The sequence below is a fragment of the Hemiscyllium ocellatum genome, chromosome 33 (assembly GCF_020745735.1).
Source record: "Hemiscyllium ocellatum isolate sHemOce1 chromosome 33, sHemOce1.pat.X.cur, whole genome shotgun sequence".
Classification (NCBI taxonomy): domain Eukaryota; kingdom Metazoa; phylum Chordata; class Chondrichthyes; order Orectolobiformes; family Hemiscylliidae; genus Hemiscyllium; species Hemiscyllium ocellatum.
In genome coordinates, this window is record NC_083433.1 from 25348205 (window position 1) to 25373121 (window position 24917).

Genomic DNA, 24917 nt, shown 5'->3' on the forward strand with positions numbered 1-24917 from the left:
AGAAAGCGAGCCATAACAGCAGTGCTTCACTGGATGCTTACTGATGTTACCTAGTATGATGAAGAAATGTCTGAAAACAAACCTTGTAAGTTTGCTCGCTGAGCTACATCAGGTCCGTCCACCCCCCCCACAAACAACCCACCCTCCCTTCCTGGGACACCCCTGCCACCGCAAGAATTGCAAAACCTGCGCCCACACCTCCATCCAAGGCCCCAAAGGAGCCTGCCACATCCAAAGTTTTAACTGCACATCCACCAATATCATTTATTGCATCCGTTGCTCCCGATGTGGTCTACTCTACACTGGGGAGACTGGATGCCTCCTAACAGAGTGCTTTAGGGAACATCTCCGGGACACATGCACCAATCAACACCACTGCCCTGTGGCCCAACATTTCAACTCTCCCTCCCACTCTACCGAGGACATGCAGGTCCTGGGCCTCCCCCACTGCCGCTCCCTCACCACCCGACGCCTGGAGGAAGAACGTCTCATGAGGATGGTGCTGAGCTGGAAGGTTGGAACTGGGGTGTTCCGAGGTGGAAGATGAGGCAAATGCTTTGGAACATTTTAACCCCATAGCATCAATGTGGATTTCACCAGTTTCCTCATTTCCCCTTCTCCCCACCTCACCCCAGCACCGTCCCCATGACCTGTCCTACCTTCTTCCTTTCCACCTATCTACTCCACCCTCCTCTCTGACCTATCACCTCCATCCCCACACCCATTCACCTATTGTATTCTATGCTACTTTCTCCCCACCCCATTTATCTCTCCACTCTGCAGGCACCCTACTCCCGATGAAGGGCTTTTGCCCAAAACGTTGATTTTCCTGCTCCTCGAATGCTGCCTGACCTGCCGTCCTTTTCCAGCACCACTAATTGAGACTTCAAATAAACATATTGAGACAAGCCAATGAAGTGAAGAATCCCTTTCTGGTTTTTAAATGGCTGTAAAGGATACAAGTTTCAATATTGGCTCCGACAATGTAGCCATTCACATCAAAGTTAATTCGAATAAATTTGCCCTGTGTATTAAAAACAGAGTTACGAGTTAACCGCTTGGAAGCGCAAGAAGAAAAACAGGAACATCAATAATTTTTTTTTGCTTCAACCTTCAAGATTTAAATGATGCATTTCCTTAAAACACATTTGTAGAAAAATACACTTTGGGATCCAAGGAAGTATTACTAGGCTAGTGATAAAAAGGTCAATCATTAGATGGTTGCATTATGGCAATATCATTGACTACTAACCTAAAGTCACAGGCTAATTCCAATCAGAATATGGCAGCTGGAATTTAAATTTAATAAATAATTTGGTATAGAAAGCTGGTCTCAGAACCATTAAAAAAAATCAATTAGAAACTCATCTAGCTCATTAACATCCTTTGGGAAAGGAAACCAGATATCCTTAACTGGTTAGGTCTACACATGACTCCAGGTGGAGGAATCCTAATCACCCTCACAGTTCAAGGGCAATTAGGGATAGACAAATTCTTGTCTCCATTTTCCACCAACATCCATATCCCAAGAAAGAAGAATAGATCTACGGTCATACTGTTTTCACCAGTTATAAAAGGCATTGTAATTTTTTTTTTAAAACTCACAAATCTGGAAGAGTTGTCATTTTTCACGGTTTTTGCATTGCCGAAAGCTTCAAGGATAGGATTGGCTTGGAGCAGTTGCCTCTCAAGCTCTCCCTGTAATCATAACAGGACTGAGATTAGTTAATTGAAAATCTGCTTTGCAAATAAAACTTGTTAGAGAATTGTGAGGACTTTGAAGTATTGTTTACAGATCTGCAAAAGACTTTGATGCAAAAAGAAACACTTTAGAAGTAACAGCTGACTGCAGCGAGGGTACAAATACATGGTTTTGGTCACCCTGAAACTGAATGCAAACAGATTAATCTGGTAAGAAAGAATATTTTCCCAGACCGACCATCTGGTAAAAATTAAGTTTTGTTATTCATAAACTAAATCAACTGTAGGTTGTACAAGCATAATTTGGAAACAAGCCAATAATTCCAACCTAGCAATTCCAGGAAAGTATATGGGGGAGACACAAAAGACCAAATAAAAACATCTAAAATGGCCACAAATGGACATTAGCAAATTTCCTGACACAAGAAAACATTCTTAAAGAAAATGTCCTTTCTTCCAACAAATTGTTCTGCCAACATAAAAAGGAGAAAGTGAGGACTGCAGATCAGAGCTGAAAATGTGTTGCTGGAAAAGCGCAACAGGTCAGGCAGCATCCAAGGAGCAGGAGAATCGACATTTCGGGCATGAGCCCTTTAGGAATTCAGATTCCTGAAGGGCTCATGCCCAAAACGGTAGATTCTCCTGCTCCTTGGATGCTGCCTGACCTGTTGCGCTTTTCCAGCAACACATTTTCAGCTCTGCCAACACAAAGTCCAAGATAAGAGCAGGATACTACTACCCTTGATCAGTGGGGCCAAAAAAAGGAATAGAACAAATGATGCTATTATATCGAATGACCAGATGTAAATGTGATACTAAATTTTGCTTTTTACTTTGAAGACTTGGTATACATCAAAATAAAGTTGCATTGTTTAATAAATTCAAAAAGTTTAGTCCCTCATGACAAATCTACACCATTACTTCTATCAAGATACTTGTAACATCAATGTCTAAAGAGATGTGTACATTTACTTGAAAGACCTGCAGGGCTTCCAATCACTACCATCCCCTTGGCAATTCATGCACACATATGCCAGTTACAATTTTTAAAAAGTCACCACTGCAAACAACACAACACTCCAATATCACATTCAGACACCACACATTCAGTAAACAAACTATTATTCACTCACATCAAGCATGGGAAGTGCTCAAAAGGAACCAAATAACAAATCAATTCAGATTTTTGCAACTGGTCAAAATATTGATAAGTTTAACTTGACTCCAGAGAATTGAATCTCAATTATCCAGCAGGAAAATCTCAGGTGCATCCAGTTTAGAAGTGATAAGATCTGATGCAGTGTCTTAGGCTCCCATTTAAGATAGCGAAAATGATGACACACATTAAAACTTCTACAAGTGGGACACAAATGATACAACTTGCTTGATAGATATTAAAAGATTGCCCTGATCCACATCAAGAAATAGCCCATGGAAAGTCTTGGCAGTCTCTTCATAACATGGTAGCATCAGGATTCAGATCCTTGTCTTCACTCTACTTCCGAGTACAGCATTAAGTGCCATTCAAGTGGGTAAATGGAAGATTGCAAAATGATTTGAGTTTTTAACAAAAGTTACCATAGTAAGAAACAAATACAGCCCTTTAATTTGTACCATGCCATTCTTAACACTATTTTTCAAAATATGCACTGAAGAACACACTGCGTAATAATCAATTTCACCATTTATAACTGTTAGATTAGGTCAGTAGCTTTCTTTAGCATTAGTGCTAAGTTAGGCAGATGAGAAGCAAAGCATGGAAATTGTTCAGTCTCTGAACAGCTGTAAATAAATCTTGATATAATTTGATGTCTAAAATGGAATAAATTTAGACAAGTGAAACTTGGCAGTCGAATCCATATAATGCCATAAAATTTGTAAACAGCATGTATAAAGGATTCAAATCTAACAGCATTTTACACACACTTCAACACAAGTTGCCAAATATGTGTCAACTGAGGGGTCTGTGAACCTTTACAGCTTTACAATGAAAGAATGGAACTTGAGTTTTACATAGAGGTGTACAAAATTGTATTCGTCATATGTACACTCCTTACTACATGCTGTATTTGGAGAACTCAATGCATATATTAATGTGGTAAGATTGGTGTTCATGACAAACAAACAATCTGATACAGGGCACTCAAATTTTAGTTATATTTGAATTCTGAACAATTTTCATTTCTTTGGAGGAGGGGAATTAAAATCTAAAGAGCTACAACAGTTAAGAAAACTTCAAATGTCTGCAAAAAAAAAAAAGCTGTGGGAGCCAGTGAAACATCTGGCAGAAACTAAAGCATGGTACTTGTACATTATGTTCTGTACTGCTGGTGCTTAAATGGAGCACTGACAGTCAAACAAAATTCTAATTGTGGGCAATTGAAACATTAGTTAACAAATTTGAACTCAAGCTTGATTGATTTCTTCATCACTCTACAATACTAATTAATTGAAGGATTTACACTGCGTGCTACGCGGAGAAAAATAACCCTTTCCTGATCAGACATACTACATTTCCTAAGATTACACTAAAGCCTAACAAAACAATAAGCGTTTTCTTAACTAAAATAAAGATAGCTAACAAATTCCATCATTGGCTGCCCATGGATAAATTAAGCAACTCATTCATTTAACAGAATTTCATTTAAGTTCAGGAATCAAAGTAAATGAGTAAAATAACTTCAGTTTTTGTAACTGAAGGGTGGAATTTACATTAAGTGGGGAAAATGCCGAATCTCTGGACAGATTGATTTCTGCTCACCACCATAACGTGGTTGCACATTCCATATTTTCAAACTGCCTAGTAGACATTAGTGCCAAAAGAGGGACGGATCATGGTTTTGAAAACTTACATGAACTCATTTTCTTCTGATGGTGTCAGATGGTACCCAATTTCTTTATTGGGAAAGGAACTCTCAGGAAAGAAGCATCCCATTTGAATTAAATGTTCTGTCTTAAACAATCATTTCCCATTCTTTTTTTTAAAAAAAAACTAGGATGCACTTGAACCACCTTTATACCCAAAGCATGCAACATAAATATACAGATCCGAACTTGCTCCACAAAGCCATCTAAATAGTTGGACATTTTGCCTGGCAAAATGACCAAGTCTCTGAAAACTTATGCATTCATTGTTGTCGTAACTTCTGCAGCCCATGGACAAGTTGGACCAAAGGGTCTGTTTCCATGCTGTAGATCTCTGACTATTGTGCCAATTCTAATTCTATCAGGGTGTAGTTGGATTTAAAACTGGACTAACCCAAATGTCAGGGAGTGTTATTTTCAGCTCAAGCAAAAAAGGACATGGTAATTACAATTACTAATTCAACCACAATTAGAAGGATTGTCACAGAATTTAATCTGCATGAAATAACTGCACTATCAATTATTATTTTGGTTCCACTGCTTCAGCAGAAAGTGCTGATAAAAAGGCACAAACTTGCGCATTTTTCAATGTCAACAGTTTGTAAACCAGGGAGCAGTTACACATCCTGGAAAACAGACTGATTTCTGTGAATTCACTTCCCAAACAGCCGTCGGATCTGTATACAAGGCGTAAAAAGTGCAGAATATGCAAATCAAATCATAATAACCCACTCACGTATGCTAACACCGTAGACTGCTGCAAATGTCGAAGGGGGAAAAGTGTTATCAATGGCATGCAAAAAAAAAATCAGTAAAAATTCTTCAAGCATTTACTTTGTTAAAGGGATTTTAAACAGCCTGAAAGGCAGTATAAAATGTTAAGCTACGATAGGTTCAAAATTACAATTTCCATAGATTAAATTTTAAGCGGCAGGACATCTGCAATCACTGTACAGGTAGATTATAATGTTTAATGCTGAATATTTCAAGTGAATTTCATGGAGGTTCAACAGCTTTGTTATAAATAATGATCAGTGCCTGACTTTTATGAATACAATCAACACAAAAAGACACTTACCTGTTCCTTTCTAGATTTGTGAGATGAAGCAACATGAGCTAAGTATTGAATCACTTTCTTGGTGTTTTCGGTCTTACCAGCACCTGATTCTCCACTGTAAGTAAATATGTTTATGTGTTAACACTTCCATAGTGTTTCATTGAGTGAATATACATAATTTTATTCCAAATTTTAACCATTAATAGGATTAAGTTAACCATGAGGGAATTCCCTTAATGAAAATCTGACATATTTGGTAGTGTCACCAGTGAAATTGAGAACACTAAATAATTCAAAAGTAGTAAACATTTTATAGAACCTGAACAGGAACAATTAGAAAACATTTTCTCTACCAGTTTGACATGTCTACAATTAAGTACACTTGATAATAAACTGATCTAGAATAACAGGTAAAATAACCACGAGTCAAGTTAAGACTATTTTAGATTTATTAATAAACCACATTTAAATATTAGGCTAATAGAAGAGGACTGCGTGGCACAATAGCGGTGTCCCTTCCTGCTCCAGAGGTATGTCATAACTTGTCCAAACAATTTTTTAAAAATTTAAACAAAATGACTATAACAGAAGTTAAATGTTGAGCTCAAAAGAGAAATGCAAGAAATTAAGTAAGGTTTTAGATTTGACTGCTTCTTTATCAACGTCAGTGAGATGATGTACAATAGTACCCACATTAAAATGAAAGGGGAAGAGCTTTTTGGTGATTCAACAAGATCATGGTTGGTCTGGCAATCAACTTCACAAATCCTGCCTTTTCTACATACCCGAGAACTCCTAACTGATTATAAATCAATCACAGCCTGGAAAATACTTAATGGCCCAACTCCACAACCCGCTGCAGTAAAGAATTCCACAGATTCACCACACAGGAAATATCTTCTTTATCTCAGCAAGATGGGCGACTCCTCATTTCAGTTACAGGGCAACCCCTGTAGATGCAGAATAGTTTTCCAGTTTCAGTTACCTGCGGATTACCGTGGCCTGAACACAGTATGGGGAACCAGGGTCCATGAGGCTACCAGGTAGGTACATTTCCCATTTAAATGAATGGGTTTGCTCCCCTCTGCAGTAGGTCCTGGAATGAATCCCCCATGGGTACAGGAGGACTACTGTATGCTCTTAGTTCGCAAACTCTCCTACAAGTGGAAGCAACCACTCAGCAGCTATCTTATCTAACCCTTTAAAAATCTTATAGGTTTCACTACGGTTCTTATTCTTCTGAACTCTAATGTGTACAACTACAAGTCCAACTCACTCAACTTCTCCGCATAAAATCCTTCCATATTCAGGATCAACCTTGTCAACCATCGCTGGACTGTCTCCAACGTCAATATACATTTCCTTAGATAAGGGAACGTAAATTGTTCAGTATTCTAACTGTGGTCGGACTAGTATCTTGCATGGTTTTAGCAAGACCTATTTTTATACTCCATTCCCTTCTAAATAAAGGCCAACATTCCATTTGTTTTCACTAATACCCACTACGCTTTGAGGGATGTATCAGGTCCCTGAAATCAGCTCTAACAACTTTCTGCAACCTTTCCCAATTTAAACAATATTCAGCTCTATTTTTCCTGCCAAAGTATATAACATCACATTGTCCCACGTTATATTTCATCTGCCAAGATTTTCCCCCCCACTCACTTAACCTATCTGTATACATCAATAGCATCCGCAGTCATCCTCCTTACTTGTCTTCTCACCTATTTTGTCGCACAAACTTGGCTATAATGCATTAACATCCACTTAAAAAAAAAAGTGTCCTCTCTTGGCCTAGACTCTCACACAAAGGGAAACAATCTCAATATCTGCCCAGTCAAGGATCCTAACAATCATTTATATTTCAATCAGGTTACATCTCACTCTTCCAAACTCGGAGTACAAGTCCAACCTACTCAACATCTCCTTTTAAGAAAATTGTTCCAAGCCTGTATCAACCTATTAAACCTTCTCCAGTCTGCCTTCAAGTCAGTACATCTTACCCTTGACAAGAGGACCAAAAGTCCCCAGCTACTGAAGCAGTCAACTCCATAGGAAACAAGACCCAAACAAAACCTGGTGTGGGCTGTCAAGGGGCAAGTAGCAATTGTGCCACGAGGAGAGAATCTGACCATCACCCTTGGACGTTGTAGCAATGTGTGCCTTTTAAAGAGGGAATGGTTCTGTCCTGTTTCACTTAAAGATGTGTTGTTAACCTGTTGCCAAGCTGCTTGCTCCATGAAAACCAGAGTAACTAACTTTGGATTTTTTTTTAAAAATTAAATAAAAGCAGCATGAATGGATGGAGTCAGGTTCACAGACCTAGAATTTTACTTTTGCTTTCAGAGGAAATTGGAATTTTTTGGCATTGAAGCTGCTATCAACAGTTCTCGCTCTCTTTGCTGCTTCAAAACATTTGAGCTCTTTGTTACTAGATTCATTCTATTGGTGTTCCTTTCGGAGACTGGAGACAAATGAAGGAATCTTGTCTTGCTGAATTTATCTTTGTCTATGGGATGCTGCTTTAATGGAAGAGTTGTTGAGTAGTAGTTAAGTAACATACTATTTTAAGTCTTTTAACAGTTAAAGTTGTACCAATTCCTTTTTGTTTGTGGTGCAAGAATAAAATGTTTTGCTTAAACCCTGGTTGGGTGACCAATCAAATCACATCTAGAACAGTGCATTACAATTGCCTCTAAAATATGAAAAAAGTTGGATCCATGTCATCCCCTTCATATATTTTGGGAGAGTTTGGTCTGATCCATAACACAATGGAATTACCACTGCTGCACCCCTCACTATCAACAGCCTTGTACTATTTATTATAGGCCAAACACTGTGCTGGGCCAGCCAAGTAAATACCACGGATACAAAAGCAGGTCATATGCTAGGATTCTATTAAGTAACTTGTCTTGTCACCCCATTCCCTATCCATCCTCTAAAATTCAAATGAGCATTACAAAAGAATACTCTCAACCTGTCTTGATGGTTGCAACTCCTACAATACTAAAGCAGCTTACCACCACCCAGGACAAAATAGCCCATTTCGTTGGTTCCCCATCCACCACCTTTAACTTTTACTCGCCAATGCAGCATAGCAGCACTGCACACATCTAGAATACGCATTGCAGAAATGCACTAAAGCTCAGCAACATCCAAATTCACAATCTTTACCACCTAGAAAAATAAAAGATCAACAAATGCATGAATACATCAACAGCTGCAAGTTCCTATTATCACTGAACTATTAACCCAGAGAACCAGGTAACTAAAATGGATCATGCAATTTGAATTCAGTAAAACTCTGGAAGAGTCTATTGCTTACCGCTAACCTACTGTCGTTGATCAAAAAAAATGCCCATTCAGTTCACTTTTGGGAAGGAAACTGCCAGCCATACCTGGTCTGGCCTACATGTGACTCCAGACCCAGAACAATATGGGTGACCCTGAATTACCTTCTGGGAAATTAGGGATGGGCAAATGCTGACCTTGCCACTGACACCCTATTCCTGTGAAGGAATATAGTGGGGAAAAAAAAAGACCTTTCTGACTTCGAATTTTACTGTCATTTATTCACCGACACGGGCTCAAAATCCCAGAACTAACAGCATTATGAGTGTCCCTACACACCAAGAACTTCGTTGATTCAAGGCCACACCTCTCAAATCATCTCTTCCAGGGCAATTAACAGAGGGTCAGCCAAGGACACCCACATCACATGAATTTTTTTTAAAATAAAGATATTGCGCATTTTCAGTAGTAGCCAACAAATCAACAATGCTAATACAGCTCTCTCATTCTGGATATACGTAGACACTGGTACACACTAATAAAACAACTGGCCCTTGATAGAAGTCATGTCGTCCACTATCAAGAGAGGTCAGAAATTCCATTCACAGACTCCTGGACACACTACTCTTCGACTTTCCTGTCAGAGCAACTCTTTGAAAGTCATCATTGCTTGAAACAACATTTACAAAAGCAATTTAAGAACACAGCATTTTAAAAAAATTGTTAGGAGTAATACCAAGAATATTTTACACGTAAACTCTATTTTTACCAGTCAAAACGATTATGGCAAAACTATTTCAGAACCTTAAGGCAATATAACAGTCTCCAAAAATACATTTAGATAAAAATCAAAATAGTTCTTACGTGCACAGGATTGACTGGTCCTCACGATCTGAAATGAAAAAAGAGAGATGGAAAATTATTTCTTTCCATTTTTGTCATCTCAAATCATCCTCAAATGATCAATTTAACAAACAAAAAGTCTTATAGTATAGTACTGTATGACCTAATTTACAACATGAAACGCTACACAGCTCTGCAGGCAAGCAATTGTTGAAGCCCATTAATTAGAAAATGGTATTTGTTTCTCACCTTTAACCATAACTACCATTTGTTCTCAAATTCGCTTCCAAAATACAGATAGATGCAGTTAAAAGAAATTACTGCTGATAATGACAAATATTAAAGTCTAAAAATCTGCAGATGAAGAATTTTGGTTGGGTGCATGAAAAGTAGCCAGCAACATTTTAGATTCCAAAAGGGAAAAAGGTCATACACTTCTGAAAGCCAAATACAAGTTCCACTAAAAAAGTACATTTGTGAGTATAGAAAACAACTGATGGCACCTAAACTACTTTTGTCACAGATGCTGGAAAACAGAACACGAGAGAATAAACAAATCCCCAAGCATTCCCTTTTTCTACCTCAGCCAGACTACTGTCCAACCATACAAACATGATAAAAGAAGCTTCCAACTTTAGATTACAAACTGCATATGCTCAGATTTGAGTTAATGTTGAACATTCACAAACGTATAAAACAGAACACTTGAAAGCTTGCATGCACATTATATGAAACAAGAAGCTTCACATCGACTAAATAAACAGTGCTTAGCTCAGAAGAAAATGACTTAAAGGATTCAGAAAAGATCTACAAGGATGTTGCCAGGATTGGAGAAGTGAGCTACAGGCTGGAGCTGTTTTCCCTGGAGCGTCAGAGGCTAAAGGGGTGAACTTATAGAGGTTTACAGAATTATGAGGGGCATGGATAAGGTAAATAGACAAAAAAGTCTTTTTCCTGTGGTGGGGGAGTCCAGAACTTGAGGGCATAAGTTTAAGGTGAGAGGGGAAAGATATAAAAGAGACCTACGAGGCAACTTTTTCACACAGAGGGTGGTACATGTATGGAATAAGCTACCAGAGGAAATGGAGGAGGCTGGTACAATTGCAACATTTAAATGGCATTTGGTTAGGTACACAAATAGGAAGGGTTTGGAGGGATATGGGCCAGGTGCTGGCAGGTGAGACTAGATTGGGTTGGGATATCTGGTCAACAAGGGTCTGTTTCCATTCTGTACTATGACTGAGGGTGGGGCAGTGAGCTGAGGCCATGAGAAGTTCAGCCACTATCTTGAATTGTAGAGCAGCTCAAAAGAGGGCCAGATGGCCTAGTCCTGCTCCTTGTTCTTAGGTTATATTCTTACCCTCAGCCAAAGTAAAAAAAGTGCACAATTCAGACTTCAAAACCAACATACTTTTATCAACTGCCTTTCTGTAAAAGGAAATTTAGATGCAACGGTAACTGTCATGACTCATATCTGATAAATCAGGCATCCTGTGCTGCACCTTTCTTCAAGAAAGAAGTGAGAACATCAAATCATAGAAAAAATATTGCAATACAGGTATTTCTTCTATAACACTGATTGCATTCTTGTGCAACCCTGCATTATAGAAAAATAATGGTTCAAAAAACAGTACTTAGTGTTAGTGATGTAATTACATTACAGTCAATGCACATTTTAAAAGTTCATGCTTTAGAAAGTAAACCCCATTTGTTAATCGTGTTACAGCCAATTTGCATTAACAAGTCAAGTTATAGCAGAATAACCTGTACCTCAATGAAAATTTAGAATTCTTAACTATAGTATTGTGGGACTGTATTTTTTTTCCCTGAAGTCAATTGCATATGTCAAACTCAAGTTCTGATCAACTCCCTTATCTCACCTTGCTTGATATTATAATGTTAATCTAAAAATGCTGAGTCGACAAATCATTTGCACATGTTGCATGATAAAGAGGGGAACAACAGCACAAAAGGCACACTAGGATAAATCCATGCTTTTGGCACATTCTCCGATGGGAAGGTGAGAAAATTTGCCCATGGTAAAAAAGGTAGACTGGAAGTAATCCAGCTCACTTCCAAACTTCCTATGAAACCTAATGGGTAGCCCAGTTAACAAGAACAGAATAAAAACACATAAAAGAAATGTCCAGTCTCACAAAGAAGAAAACCAAAGAGAATAACGTTAAGAGGTGCAAAACCAATGGCAGCCTCAGGAGAGCCCCATTTTGATCTACCTACTGCATTGTTGACAGGTCTTTTGCTAGTTCACATTCATTTTTCTGATTAATCATCCTGAACGTGGGTCAGAAGTCAGTCTTCCAACCGGGTCAGAAGTATAAAACAAATATATTCTCTTTCACCACCTACCTTTAACTAAAAAAAAATGAAAGAGACAGTTATCTACTCCAAGAGCTTAATCTCAGCTGGTAAGTTGAAAGTTGGGAGAAGAATGTTTCTGTAAACAATTAATTATAAAATTGTGTGGGGCAGTGGTAGTGCCCCTACAACTACAACTTTGACAAGATGCCACCATAGGAGAATGCTAAACAAGATAAGAGCCCACAGTGTTAGGGGAAAAGGTACTGGCACCACTGACTGGTAGAAAGTACCAAGTGGGGACATTATGCATTTATTCATTCACAGGATGAGACAGAGTCAATGGCTAGGCAGCATTTATTGCCCATGCGTAACTGCCCAGAGGGCAGCTAAGAGTGAACCATGTTGCTGCAGATCTGGAGTCACATGTAGGCAGGGTCAGATAAGGACGGTAGCTTGTTTTGCTTAAAAGGTGTCTCTTTCAGGATGGTTGCCAATGACCAGGAGTTCTACAGGGATCACAGCTATTAACGTTTAAATATGATCTGGACAAAATGAACGGAGGGAATTATTACCAAGTTTGCAGTTGACAAAACTTGGTGGAGGGACAGCTGCAGAGTGGGCAAAGTTGAACAGGCTTGGAAAGTGGGCAAATAAGAGTGTGTACAGATAGAATGCAATATGGGAAAGTGCAAGGTTTTGCACTTTGGTAATGAGAATAGAGATAGATGCTATTTTCAAAAATGGGGAATGGCTTTGGAAATCTGAAGTACAAGGAACTTGGGATACCTAGTTCAGAATTCTTTAAAGGTTAACGTGCGGGTCCAGCTGGCAGTCAGGAATGCAAATGAAATGTTTAGTATTCACTTCTAGAGGGCAGGATTACAAGAGCAAGGATATACTGCTGAGGGTGTATAAGCATTGGTCAGACCGTGTTTGGAATATTGAGCGTGGTTTTGGGCCCTTTATCCAAGGTAGGACATTCAGGCCTTGGCCAGAGTCCAGAGAAATGTACAAGAATGATCCGACGTATGAAAGACTTGTTCTAGGGGAGTGAGGACTCTGGGTCTGTACTTGGAATTTAGAAGGACAAGGGAGGATCATATTGAATCTGACAATACTTACAGGCTTGGATAATGTGGACATGGAGATGATGTTTCCAGCACTTAGAGAGATTAAGAACCAATGGCACAGTAAGCTTGAAGGGACAACTTTTTAAAAACAAATGAGGTTTTTTTAGCAATAGAATGGTAAATGCATGAACCTCTGCCACAAAAGACTGTGGACACCAAGTTATTGAGTGTATTTAAGACAGACAGATAGAGTCTTGATTAGTAAGGGAATCAAAGTGTATGGGCAGAAGGCAAGAGAATGGAGTTGAGAAAACTGTCAGCCATGATCGAATGGTAAAGCGAACTTGATAGGCTGAATGGCCAAACTCCACTCAAGTATTTTTATATATTGTCTTAATCTAGAAATCTTGGTTGGGAGGTAACAGCCTCATGGTATTATCACTAGACTTTGAGACCCAGCTGATGCTCTGGGAACCTGGGTTCAAGTCCCACCATGACAAATGGAGGAATTGGAGTTCAATACAAACCTGGAATTGAGAGACTAACGACAACCCTGAATCCATTGATTATTGGAAAAGCCCATCTGATGCAGGACAGTTCTTTAGGGGGAGAAAATGCCATCCTCAAGTGGTCTAGCCTATATGTGACTCCACACCCCAGTGTAGTTGACACTTGACTGCCCTCTGAGCAATTAGGAGATTTGCAATAAATACTGACCTTACCAGTAATGCTTTCATCTCATGAAATAAATAAATCAAGTCCCACATGCTGTGGACACTGGTCATTGTAGATCGGATCAGCTTGATAAAGAATATATCGCCAACACAAGTCTGACTGTCATGTAGTGAAAGGGAAAATAAAAATAAAGTTCCCATTTACAATTGCTATGCAATAACCTTGCCTGGAATCAAGCCAAAGTTAGACAGGATTGTGTTTGGCTACACTTGGTAAACCACATCAACACAGTTACAAGGTGAAATATCAGAGCATTATTCACAACTGGTCAAGCAAGCTGCATAGAACTTGTCCCAGCAAGATAAAATATGCAGTGGGTTTAATGATTATAAAGGATACAAATTTTTAATAAATTGGACCACATTAAAGAGAGGAATTGGAAACCAAAAACTCAAATTCCTGCAGACTAGTAAAAGTTACACTTCCACTGAGCTGGATCACAATGGGACAAAAATGACAACTAGCTGATACATTAAACACTGAAACAATTTTACCAAGTTATCCACCGACAGCAGTGTGAAAAATATCTGAAACAGATGCAAGCTCATTGGCACATAGGAGCAAATCTACATAATAGGAAATGCAGGAAATAAGTATTTAATTTGGTTTTACAATGGATTGACAAAGAAAACTCAAAATCCATTTTACTTCTATAAAAAGGAGAATGACGACAATTATGTCATCAGTTTCCCTTAGAAGTGACATACCTGGAAATGCTAAAAGCCACTGACTCATTCAGAACCAAGTTAAAACATAGGTGCTAAAAGCACCTATTAAAACTAAACAAATCAAAATTCAGAAGTTTACATTTTATACATATTGTTATGCATACTCTCACTCTGACCCCCACAAAGAGGACAAAGAACAGTAGGAGACTATCGAGACCCTCCTGTATATTTCACCATTCAATTAATCTTTTTTCTATATCTCAACTGGTCTTTTCTTTAATTCCATCAATACCAACAGGAAAAAAATCATGAAACAAAACTCAATTATAATAAACATGAACCAAATGATTTTTAAAAAATCTTCCAAGTGTTGGCACAATTGAACAAAGTTTGTATAATCAAATTTAAATAATCAATCCTGAATCAAATCGCATGCAACTGAAAAACAGAAAATTGAGTCTCAGCATGCAGGAAGATGTGCAAATTTGCAGCATGGATTCAAAATTGTGGCCTACAATTTATTGACAGATATAGTCTGGCAAGTTGTGCATTCTAGTATTGCTTTATTTGAAATTTCCAGTATAGTATTTACTATTTTCTCAGCCTCATTTGTTTTCAGAGAACATTTAACTCCATAATCATTTGAGCCTCATTTCCTCATGCACATCTGTTGGAGAGTTTCTCTTTCAACATTCACTTTAAAGTTCTAGTGCTATGGTGCATATCAAAACAAAGTGACACAGAAACTTTTCTGGCCTGTTCATGCCTGCCAATGAGTGCTAATAACACCCTCACATCCTTGAAGATTTTGGACTGCTTGGTTCAGCCTAAAAGACATGGTCCAGTGCATACCTGATCTCCCAGTCAAATCCTATGTAATTATTATCAATAATTTACCACTCAAAATAAACTTAACTACCTGGGTAATGTTCTTTTGCAAAGTAGCATATTTGATGTGCCATCTCCTACTGGATTAGCAGAGTCAGCCCTATCTTTGAAGAACAGATTTCCTTACAGGAAATAAAGGCGAAGTCTGCCAACTGAATCTCTTACATTCTGAATCAGAGTCAGAGATGTATAGCATGGAAATAGAACCTTCGGTCCAACACGTCCATGTCAATCAGATATCCCAACCCAGTCTAGTCCCACCTGGCCAATATCCCTCCAAACTCTTCCCATTCATATACCCTTCCAAATGCTGCAATTGCACTAGCCTCCACCACTTCCTCTGGCAGCTCATTCCATACACATCCCACCCACTGCATGAAAAATGTTGCCCTGTAGGTCTCATATCTTTCCTCTCTCACCCTAAACCTATGCCCTCTAGTTCTGGACTCCCCGACCACAGGGAAAAGACTGTCTTTTTATACTATCCATGCCCCTCATGATTTTGTAAACCTCTACAAGGTCACCACTCAGCCGCCAGTGTGCCAGGAAAAACAGCCCCACCCGATTCAGTCTCTCCCCATAGCTCAAATCCTCCAACCCTGGCAACATCCTTGTAAATATTTTCTGAACCCTTTCAAGTTTCACATCTTCCCAATAGAAAGGAGACCAGAATTGCACGCACACGCAACAACCGAACCAATGTCTGATACAGCCGCAACATGACCTCCCAACTCCTGTACTCAATACTTTGAGCAATAAAGAAAAGCATACCAAACGCCGCCTTCACTATCCTATCTACCTGCGACTCACTTTCAAGTATGAACTTGCTCTCCAAGGTCTCTGTTCAGCATCACTCCCTAGGACCTTAGCAGGACTTATACACTTAATGGTAAGATTTGCTTTCCCAAAATGCAGTGCCTCACATTTATCCGAATTAAACTCCATCTGCAATTTCTCAGCCCATTGGCCCATCTGATCAAGATCCTGTTGTAATCTGAGGTAACCCTCTTCACTGACCACTACACACCTCCAATTTTGGTGTCATCTGCAAACTTACTAATTGTACCTCTTATGCTCACATCCAAATCATTTATATAAATGAAAGAGTAGTGGACCCAGCACCAGTCCTTGTGGCACTCCACTGGTCACAGGCCTCCAGTCTGAAAAAACACTCCATCACCACCACCCTCTAACTTCTACCTTTGAGCCAATTCTGTATTTTGGTTGGAAAAAAAGTCAGCACACGGCTTATATACTTAATGATAAAAGGTCCTGGGGAGTGTCGCTGGACAAAGGCCTTGGATTGCAGGTTTATAATTCTTGTAAGTGAAGGTGTGGATAGATAAGATAGTGAAGACAGCATTTGGTATGCTTTCCTTTAATGGTCAGTGCATTAAGTACGGAGTTGGGAGGTCATCTGAAAACAAGCCTTCCAGCTCAGCGAGCAAATCTACATTCAATTTAGTTTACTTCCTTTTGAAGGCAACTATAGAATTTATTACCACCTATCAGGCAATGCATTCCAATTCCAAATGTATATTTTTTTTTCTCTCAAGTCCCCTCCAATTCATTTATTGATTACCTTCTCATCTATTACTGCATCTGGGGCTGCTCACTTTGTTACAGAAATTTCACTTGTTTGGGGTATAGCCATGCTGAACCTTAACCAAATTAACATTTCACTCTGACAAGTGTTATGGACCAGGCCAGACTCTTCAAAACATTAAGTTGTAACCCAGACCCTAACTTTGCTAGTTATTTTAAGCAGGAGAAATGTTGCTGGTCAAACCACTTGTTTAAAATAAATTGTTTTGTTTTAAAAGTTACTGAATGAAACAAACAGAAAACAGAATACCAAATAACTTAATCTCTCCAAACACCCAACAGAACATCCCAACTTAACACTTCCAAATATTTGCAACAACCTCTATAAACACCCTTGGCACAAAATGTAAACTCAAGACAGTCTTGCAAGAGTCAAGTCAGAGTACCAGCCTGGACTGCTTCTTTGGGTCCAACACGTTTTCAACACTACTGCTAAAAACTAAACAAAACCAGAGAAAAATTGAGCTGGGTGAACTGGCCACTCCCCTTACATTGTGCAAGTTTTTTTTAAACTTGAAAGCCTTCATGCTAGCGAGTTTTGCTAAGATTTGTAGCTCACATTGGAGGTTCTGGATGCAAGTTTGAAAACGAGCCTTACAGCTCAGCACACAGACGTTTCATCACTATTATAGGTAACATCAGTGAGCCTCCGGTGAAGTGCTGGTGTTATGTCCCACTTTCTAAACACAAATATAAAGCAGGACATAACATCAGTGAGCCACCAGTGAAGTGCTGCTGTTATCTAGTATGGTGACAAAATGTCTGTAAACAAACTTCCTTCCAGCTCAGCAAGCAAATTTACATCCAAATGTTCATGTTTTGGAGGTATTGGTGTTGGACTGGGGAGGATACTTTACCTGAAGGACCAGTCTCCAAAAGCTTGTATTTTCAAATAACCTATTGGACAAGAACCTGATATCATGTGACTTGACGATGTTCAGTTTGGGTTTGCCAGACCACAGTTCCTGACCTTGGTGAAAACATGGACAAAATAACTGAAAGGAAAACTGCCCTTATTACCAAGGTAGCATCTGACAAGAGTATAACATCAAGGAGTTTTGTAAAGACTGGAGTTGATGGGAATTGGGGGAAAATTTCTCAACTAGTTAGCCATGCACAGCAAAAAGGATGATGATTGCAGTTGCAGAAGGGCAATCATCTCAGTCTCAGGACATCATTGCAGGGACTCCTCAGGTTAGTTTTCAAGGTCCAACCATGCTCAGCTAGTTAAAAATTCTTTCATAAGGTCAGAAGTGTGATTGCTAACAATTGTGCAATGTTTAGCATTCTCAACTCTGAAATACCAAAAGCAGTGCCCAAATGAGGCAAGATCCTACAGCATTCAATCTTGCATGATGAGTAGCAAGCCAATGACCATCAACAAAAGAGAAGCCTACCAAAAATTCTTGAGCATTTAATGGTTTTATTTTCTTTGAATCCCTCATTAACATTATTCTTAGGGATACTGTTGACCAGAAACAGAAGCAATTATAAACACTATGGTTATAAGAGAAGGTCAGAGGGCTGTAACCCTGCACTGGCTAACGTCTTTAACTTCTCAAAGCTAGTTTGCCAAACTCAATTTAGGAGTGATGTAATACTCTCCACTTGTCCAGATAAATGCAACTTTACAATATCCAGGACAAGTCAACTGCTTACTAGTGCCCATTTAAAACCTTGTACACCACCACCTGCAAGTCTTTCTCCAAGCTACACATCATTCAGACTTGGAACTGGTCGTCATTTTCCTTCATGGTCACTGGGTCAAAATAGTGTACTCCCAAATGTGATATTAAAGAGTTAACTTGCTCAGCTGACCTGTAGGAAATGGGATGACTGGAGGCTAGGGTAGGATGCCTCTGACTTCCAAGTAGATTGTAAGGAACTTACATTCTCATCTCTTTTATAGCAATTTGCATAACGATTTCCTAGTTATTGAAAAGTCAATTTACATTGTCATCTACTATTTACATTTTCATCCTTTTTCAGAAATCAATAAGAACATTACAGTTGGAATTTGACTACTCCCTGTAGTTTAAAAATTTTTGCAACAGGTTTAACCATTAAGGGATGATTTACATTGTATTGTTTCTGGAGATGGTCAGGTCACTGCATTGTGTAGAGTTGAAAAAAAATGTGTTGTTGAAAAGGCACAGGTCAGGTGGCATCCAAGGAGGAGAATCGATGTTGGAGGGGAGAGCAGGGCGGGGCGGAGAGGAGCATGGGGGAGGAGAGGGACTTGTGGGCATTGTTGACTGTGATGTAAAGATTTTGTATAAAGGAAGGACTGTTTCCTTAGTTCAGAGAAAGCTTTGAAACAACTCTGCAGGCCTTGCAAGGTATGTGTTTAAAAGTTCCTCCAGAAAGCTTGTATTGAACTCTGCTTAATAAAGTTTTGGTTGTTCACAGAAGTTGGCATGTTGCAGTTGCGTCAAACTGTATGAATCTCAGGAAAAAAAAGCTTAACACCCAACAGCACAGAGGATGAACCTACACCAAAGACTGCAACAGTTCAATGTAGCAGCTCACTAGCACTTTCCCCAAGTGCAATTAGGAATGGACAATAAATGTTGGCCTAGCCAGTGACACAAGCTTCCTATAAAGTTCAAAGTTAAATGTTAAATTTAAAGGGAATTTATGTGCCACTTAATTGCCAGATATAATAGATATTTTAAAGGCAGTAAACAAATCACAAAGCATGACCATTGAAGCACTGAGATACAACAGAAAAAGCAAAACAAGAGCAAATCAAGATTAAAAATTTATGGTTTGGACTGAAATATTGACTACTGCCCCATGATCAGAACAACCAAACTAATATACTGTTATAAAAGGTGTACAGGGTACTGTACCTGAGTGTTGAAGGACTTAGCAAGCACAGTGCTGGAGATTTTACAATGTAAAAAGTTGGTCCAGCAGCTAGCAGTACCTGGTTGCTATAAGACAACCAGATCCAATGCTTTGGGGTACAAGACCAGGAAGAATTGGACAGTTGGGAGACCTGCCAAGCCACCAACATATGTGCACTGCTCACACATCTGCGCTCTGAAAAAAGGTACCTTTATCTATCAACGGTCTGTGAAACAGAAACCTTCAGAAGAGAGAAAAAAAAAAGGACATAGGAAGACAAGTTTCAACAGCTGGCTGGTTTTAAGATTTACCAAAAATTAAAATTCTAACTGGGGGTTTTATTGGACCAGTATTATAGAAGGGAAATTAACTGATAGGTTAGAGAAAAGTTGTAAATAGTTGTTAATTATTCTGTCATACAGTTAAAAAAAGAGTTAAGTTAATTTTTACTTTAAATGATCTTCAGGATAGTTTTTGGCCTCTTGAAGTTTAACAGATTACAACGCAGGTTAAATCATTTGTGTTGCAGGTTTAAAACAGCGGGGGGGTGGGGGTTTAAATCACATGCAACAATACATCATAAAATCAAACTAATCATACTCTTACAAGGTACCAAAACAAGAAACAACTAGCTGATAAAATTCTTCGCCCAAGGATGCTGCAGAAAACATAGTTGCGAAATAAGCTTTACCAAGAACAGACTTAAATCCAATAACTAGTGACAAATTGTGTAGCTCGCTGTGAGACTAACATTCAAATGGATAAAGCCAAGCAACTTAACACAACTTGAATTTTACAAATGCTTTGGAAAATCACGGAGAAAGTTGTGTTTCAACGAACGCAGCATTGTGCAAGACCTGCCAAAAAGTCAACAGTCAATTCCAAACATTTGCACAGCCATCTGCAAGTGAAGCCAATAGGCAACCCAAGAGTAAAGGGAAGACCTTTTAGTACAGAGATATGGAGAAACCTCTTCAGCTAGAGAACGGTGAATCTATTGAATTTATTGCCACAGAAGGCCGAAAAGGCCAGATTATTGAGTATATTTGAGATGGAGATAGATAGGTTCTTGATTATCATGGGGATCAACAGTTATAGGGAGAAAGCAGGAAAATTATCAACCATGATTGAATGGTGGCAGTCTTGATGGGCTGAATGGCCTAATTTATGCTACAAATTTATGTTATGGAGAATTTCTCTCTTCAATGTACTCAGCGACCCAAGTCTTCTGTGGTAACAAATTTCACAGGACGACCATTGTCTGAGTGAAAAACATTTTCTCATCAGTCCAGAGACAGCAGCTCCTGGTTCTAGACTCCCTGCTCTGGTAAACATCCTTCCTGCATCTAGCCTGTCTAGAATGTTCCAATCAGCCTTCACATTCTAAATTAAATCAGTGAGGTTACTTTTTACCTTCATAATGCCACATCTAGGATCTCAAAATGATTAATCCTCTCCACCACAAGCTGCCCCTAGGTAATCCCATCAGAGGTGCAACTTCTACATTTAGTTGAGTGATGTCCAAAATTAAATTCTCCACATATCATTAGGCCCCTAAATGTTTTCCTGATGTCCAGTCCTAAACAAGTTAAAAAGTTATCTCCAGCTAAACACAGTCTTAAGATAGAAGCCATTATCTTCACACCACATTACAATGTGTACACCCTTACCATCAGTTCCATTCTCCTTTTGTTACCCTCTTGGACTGAACCATACTGATCACAACCTTGCGCTGAAGATCACATATCCTCTCCTGCTTTCTCCATAACTCTAACTTATGGAAAGCTCTACAGCAATTGCCTAACTAGACCTCTATCTATCCTTATTGATCTACACTGGATCCCAATTCCTGAAATGTCTCAAGAAAAAAAAACACGCGTTCTCCCAAGCATTAAGTTTATTATGTACTAAACTGTTCAAATGTGAAGTGAGTGTTTTGCAGCAACTCAATTCAATACCAGTTTAAACTTAACTGCAATGCTTACAATGCTTGTTTCTAAAGCATGTCCCTTCTAGTGAAGGGTGAGAAGATTCCATCCAGTTATACTTACAGGATATAAAATTCACCAATGCCATACAAATGTGCATTCTAAAAGAATTTAGAAAGTAATCATACCTTTTCCATTAAGAAATACATGGGGTTTAATCAATTAATAAACCAATAGTTTCCGTCTGGTCCATGTCTTTAGAATGTTTAGCACACAGTGCACATACAAGGCCGTTGAAAAGCCCAGAATGTTACAAACATTTGATGCCATTATTCACACAATTAGAACAATACAACTGAATCGTAATGTGTTAAACTAAACATGACTCAGTCACAAATTAAAATGTAATTCGAACCAATTGTCTTTAGCGATCAGATCAGCTTCAGACTTGACAATCAATTGGGGAAAGGCAGTGGCATTGTGCTAACATCACCGGAATAATAATCCAGAACACTAATCAAAATGTTCCATTGGCTATAGGTTTGAATCTTGCAAAGGCAGATGGAGAAATTTAAATTCCAGTTTTAAAAGTTTCTTAAATAAAACCACCATATAACCGCTGTGAATTAGCTTTTTTTTAAAAAAAGCTATCTGGCTCACTAACGTATTTTAGAAAAGCAAATCACGCTTAATTGTTTTGACCGACATATGACTCCAGTTGCCTTATGGTCTTCAGGCAATAAGTGCAGTTCAGCCAGCAATGTCTACATCCCATAGGCAAGAAAAAAGCTAAATTGAAGGAAGTGTAGAAAAAATCCTGTGTGTTAATTAAAATAAGTAGCATTTACTATCTGAAATTCATCCAATAGATTTTAAATGACCACAACATCTTCGCCATGTCCAAAGTCGTACTACAGAACTACAATAATGATAAAAGATGTTGTCAAAGCTTTACGTTTTGCTTGCATCAGGTAATATCCTTTTATATTTGTACTTCTTGAGTATATAACAATTGTGTGCGAGCAACAGGCTGATTGGATCAAATAGGTTACAACATCCAACCATTTCTTCTATGGTTCATTTTTTCAGAGCAATGCCTTGACCAGAATCAAGCTGTCTGGTATAAATCTTAAAGCTTGGCAGTTAGCTGTCAGTCATCATTAACTTATGCATTCATTATGACAAGACCTCCGCCAATCAGCACCTTTCTCAAATACAAATGCAGTTTTCCCTTAATGCTCGTATTTGTCACTAATTTTCCTGGTAAGTGCAAGATAAAGTTTTTTTTTCAATGCTCATCTCAAATATCTGTTTATAAAAGTAATTTGCAAATATATACACTTGAATATTATTCATGTACACCGAGAAGTGCCAGATGACTATGGAGTAATTAAATCTCTGGAGTAAGCGAGCAACATCTACAGACTCATACAAACCACCTCAAAACGAACCTCAATATCACAAAGCACAAAATTTAGCACGAACGAGCAGGACTAGACAACATTTTGAAAGTTCTTTTCTTTTCAAAATAATTATTATATCCACATCCCATGAAAGAATGAAAAAAGTTTGATTGATACAGTTAAAAGTCAGATTATCAAAAAATGGAATATTAACCTACCAACGAGTTCAGATTTTAAAAGCACTAAAAAGTTGGAAAATTATTTTCTAGTTAGTTGTAGCAATCAGCTATTTTGTATTTTTTTTATTAAAAAAAGTCATTAAAAACATTTCAATGCATGCCTAATAATGACCTTGCCCTGAAGGTTGCAACTTAATGGTGAAACCTCTCAGACATGTACAAACAAGTGCAAGCGCAGACATGTCCAGTGGTGATTACTTAACATTCTCTGGTTTTGGCTCAGATAATTCCAGTGTGGCACTGGAAAAGTACAGATCAGACATCATCTGAGGACCGTCGATGTTTCAAGCATAAGCCCTTCATGAGAAATAGGATGGGGGGGGCAGGGGGGAAAAGCGAAGCACAGGGGCCGAGACATAAATAGGAGGTGGGGGGGCTGGGGCTGGCCTTTCCTTCCCACTCCGCCAAGGACATGCAATCCTGGGCCACCTCCACCACCAAATCCAAGCCACCCAATGCCTGGAGGAGGAATGGCTCATCTTCAGCCTTGGGACCTTCAACTACACGGCATCAATGTCAATTTCGTCAGTTTCTTCATCTCCCCTCCCACCTCATCCCAGATCCTACCTGTCAACTCAGCACTATTCACTTAGGCTGTTCGACCTGTCCATCTTCCTTCCCATCTATCTGCTCCACCTTATCACCATACTCCATCTTCATCTACCCATCACCTTCCACACTACCTGCCCCCCAACCCCAATTTTCCCTCAATCTCCTTGCTTCCCTCACCCAATAATCCTCAGGCCCCTCCCATTCCCACCCCCACCAGCCAATATTCCTGAAGAGTTTATGCCCAAAATATCGTTTCTCCTGCTCCTCAGATGCTGCCTGAACTGCTGTGCTGTTCCAGCACCACACTTTTTGACTCTGATCTCCAGCATCTTAAATCTTCATTTCCTCATTATTCCAATAGAGTAAATTACTTGTTTTTTAAAAAAAAAAGGGAAAATCAATTAGAAATTCCTGTGCCAGGTTTGATTATCTGCAACAGTGAATATGAATACAGATCTGGAAGTTTGCTTAAATACTGAGTCGTGGCAAAGTCGCCCAATTGCAATTCATAAGCTTGACCAATCTACTCACTCAGATACAACCAAAAGAATTTTTGTTACAGTTTACTTTCAAGAGTTGAGAGACTGGTTGAAGATTTGTAGCTCGGGTGTCCGTTGTTGTGGTTCTGTTCGCCGAGCTGGAAGTTTTTGCTGCAAACGTTTCGTTCCCTGGCTAGGGAACATCAGTGCTATTGGAGCCTCCTGTGAAGCGCTGCTTTGATGTTTCTTCCGGTATTTATAGTGGTTTGTTCTTGCCGCTTCCGGGTGTCAGTTTCAGCTGTAGTAGTTTGTATGTGGGGTCCAGGTCGATGTCTGTTAATGGAGTTTGTGGATGAATGCCATGCCTCTATGAATTCCCTGGCTGTTCTCTGTCTGGCTTGTCCTATGATGGTAGTGTTTTCCC

At 39.0% G+C, this 24917-nt stretch overlaps 1 protein-coding gene across 3 annotated transcripts in view; it reads right to left on the reverse strand.

Annotated features, from left to right (window-relative positions):
• The window catches only part of LOC132831254 (myosin-9-like), a 176235-nt gene that overhangs the window by 97370 nt on the left and 53948 nt on the right, over positions 1-24917 (reverse strand). For 2 of the 3 annotated variants that reach the window (XM_060849272.1, XM_060849273.1), the window contains exons 4-8: positions 9779-9806; positions 5645-5738; positions 5303-5323; positions 1606-1698; positions 961-1024 (exon numbers count right to left, since the gene is read on the reverse strand). In XM_060849272.1, the coding sequence (XP_060705255.1) occupies positions 961-1024; positions 1606-1698; positions 5303-5323; positions 5645-5738; positions 9779-9806 (300 nt within the window). The remainder of the gene's footprint in view (positions 1-960; positions 1025-1605; positions 1699-5302; positions 5324-5644; positions 5739-9778; positions 9807-24917) is intronic. The other variant, XM_060849274.1, reaches the window with a different exon arrangement.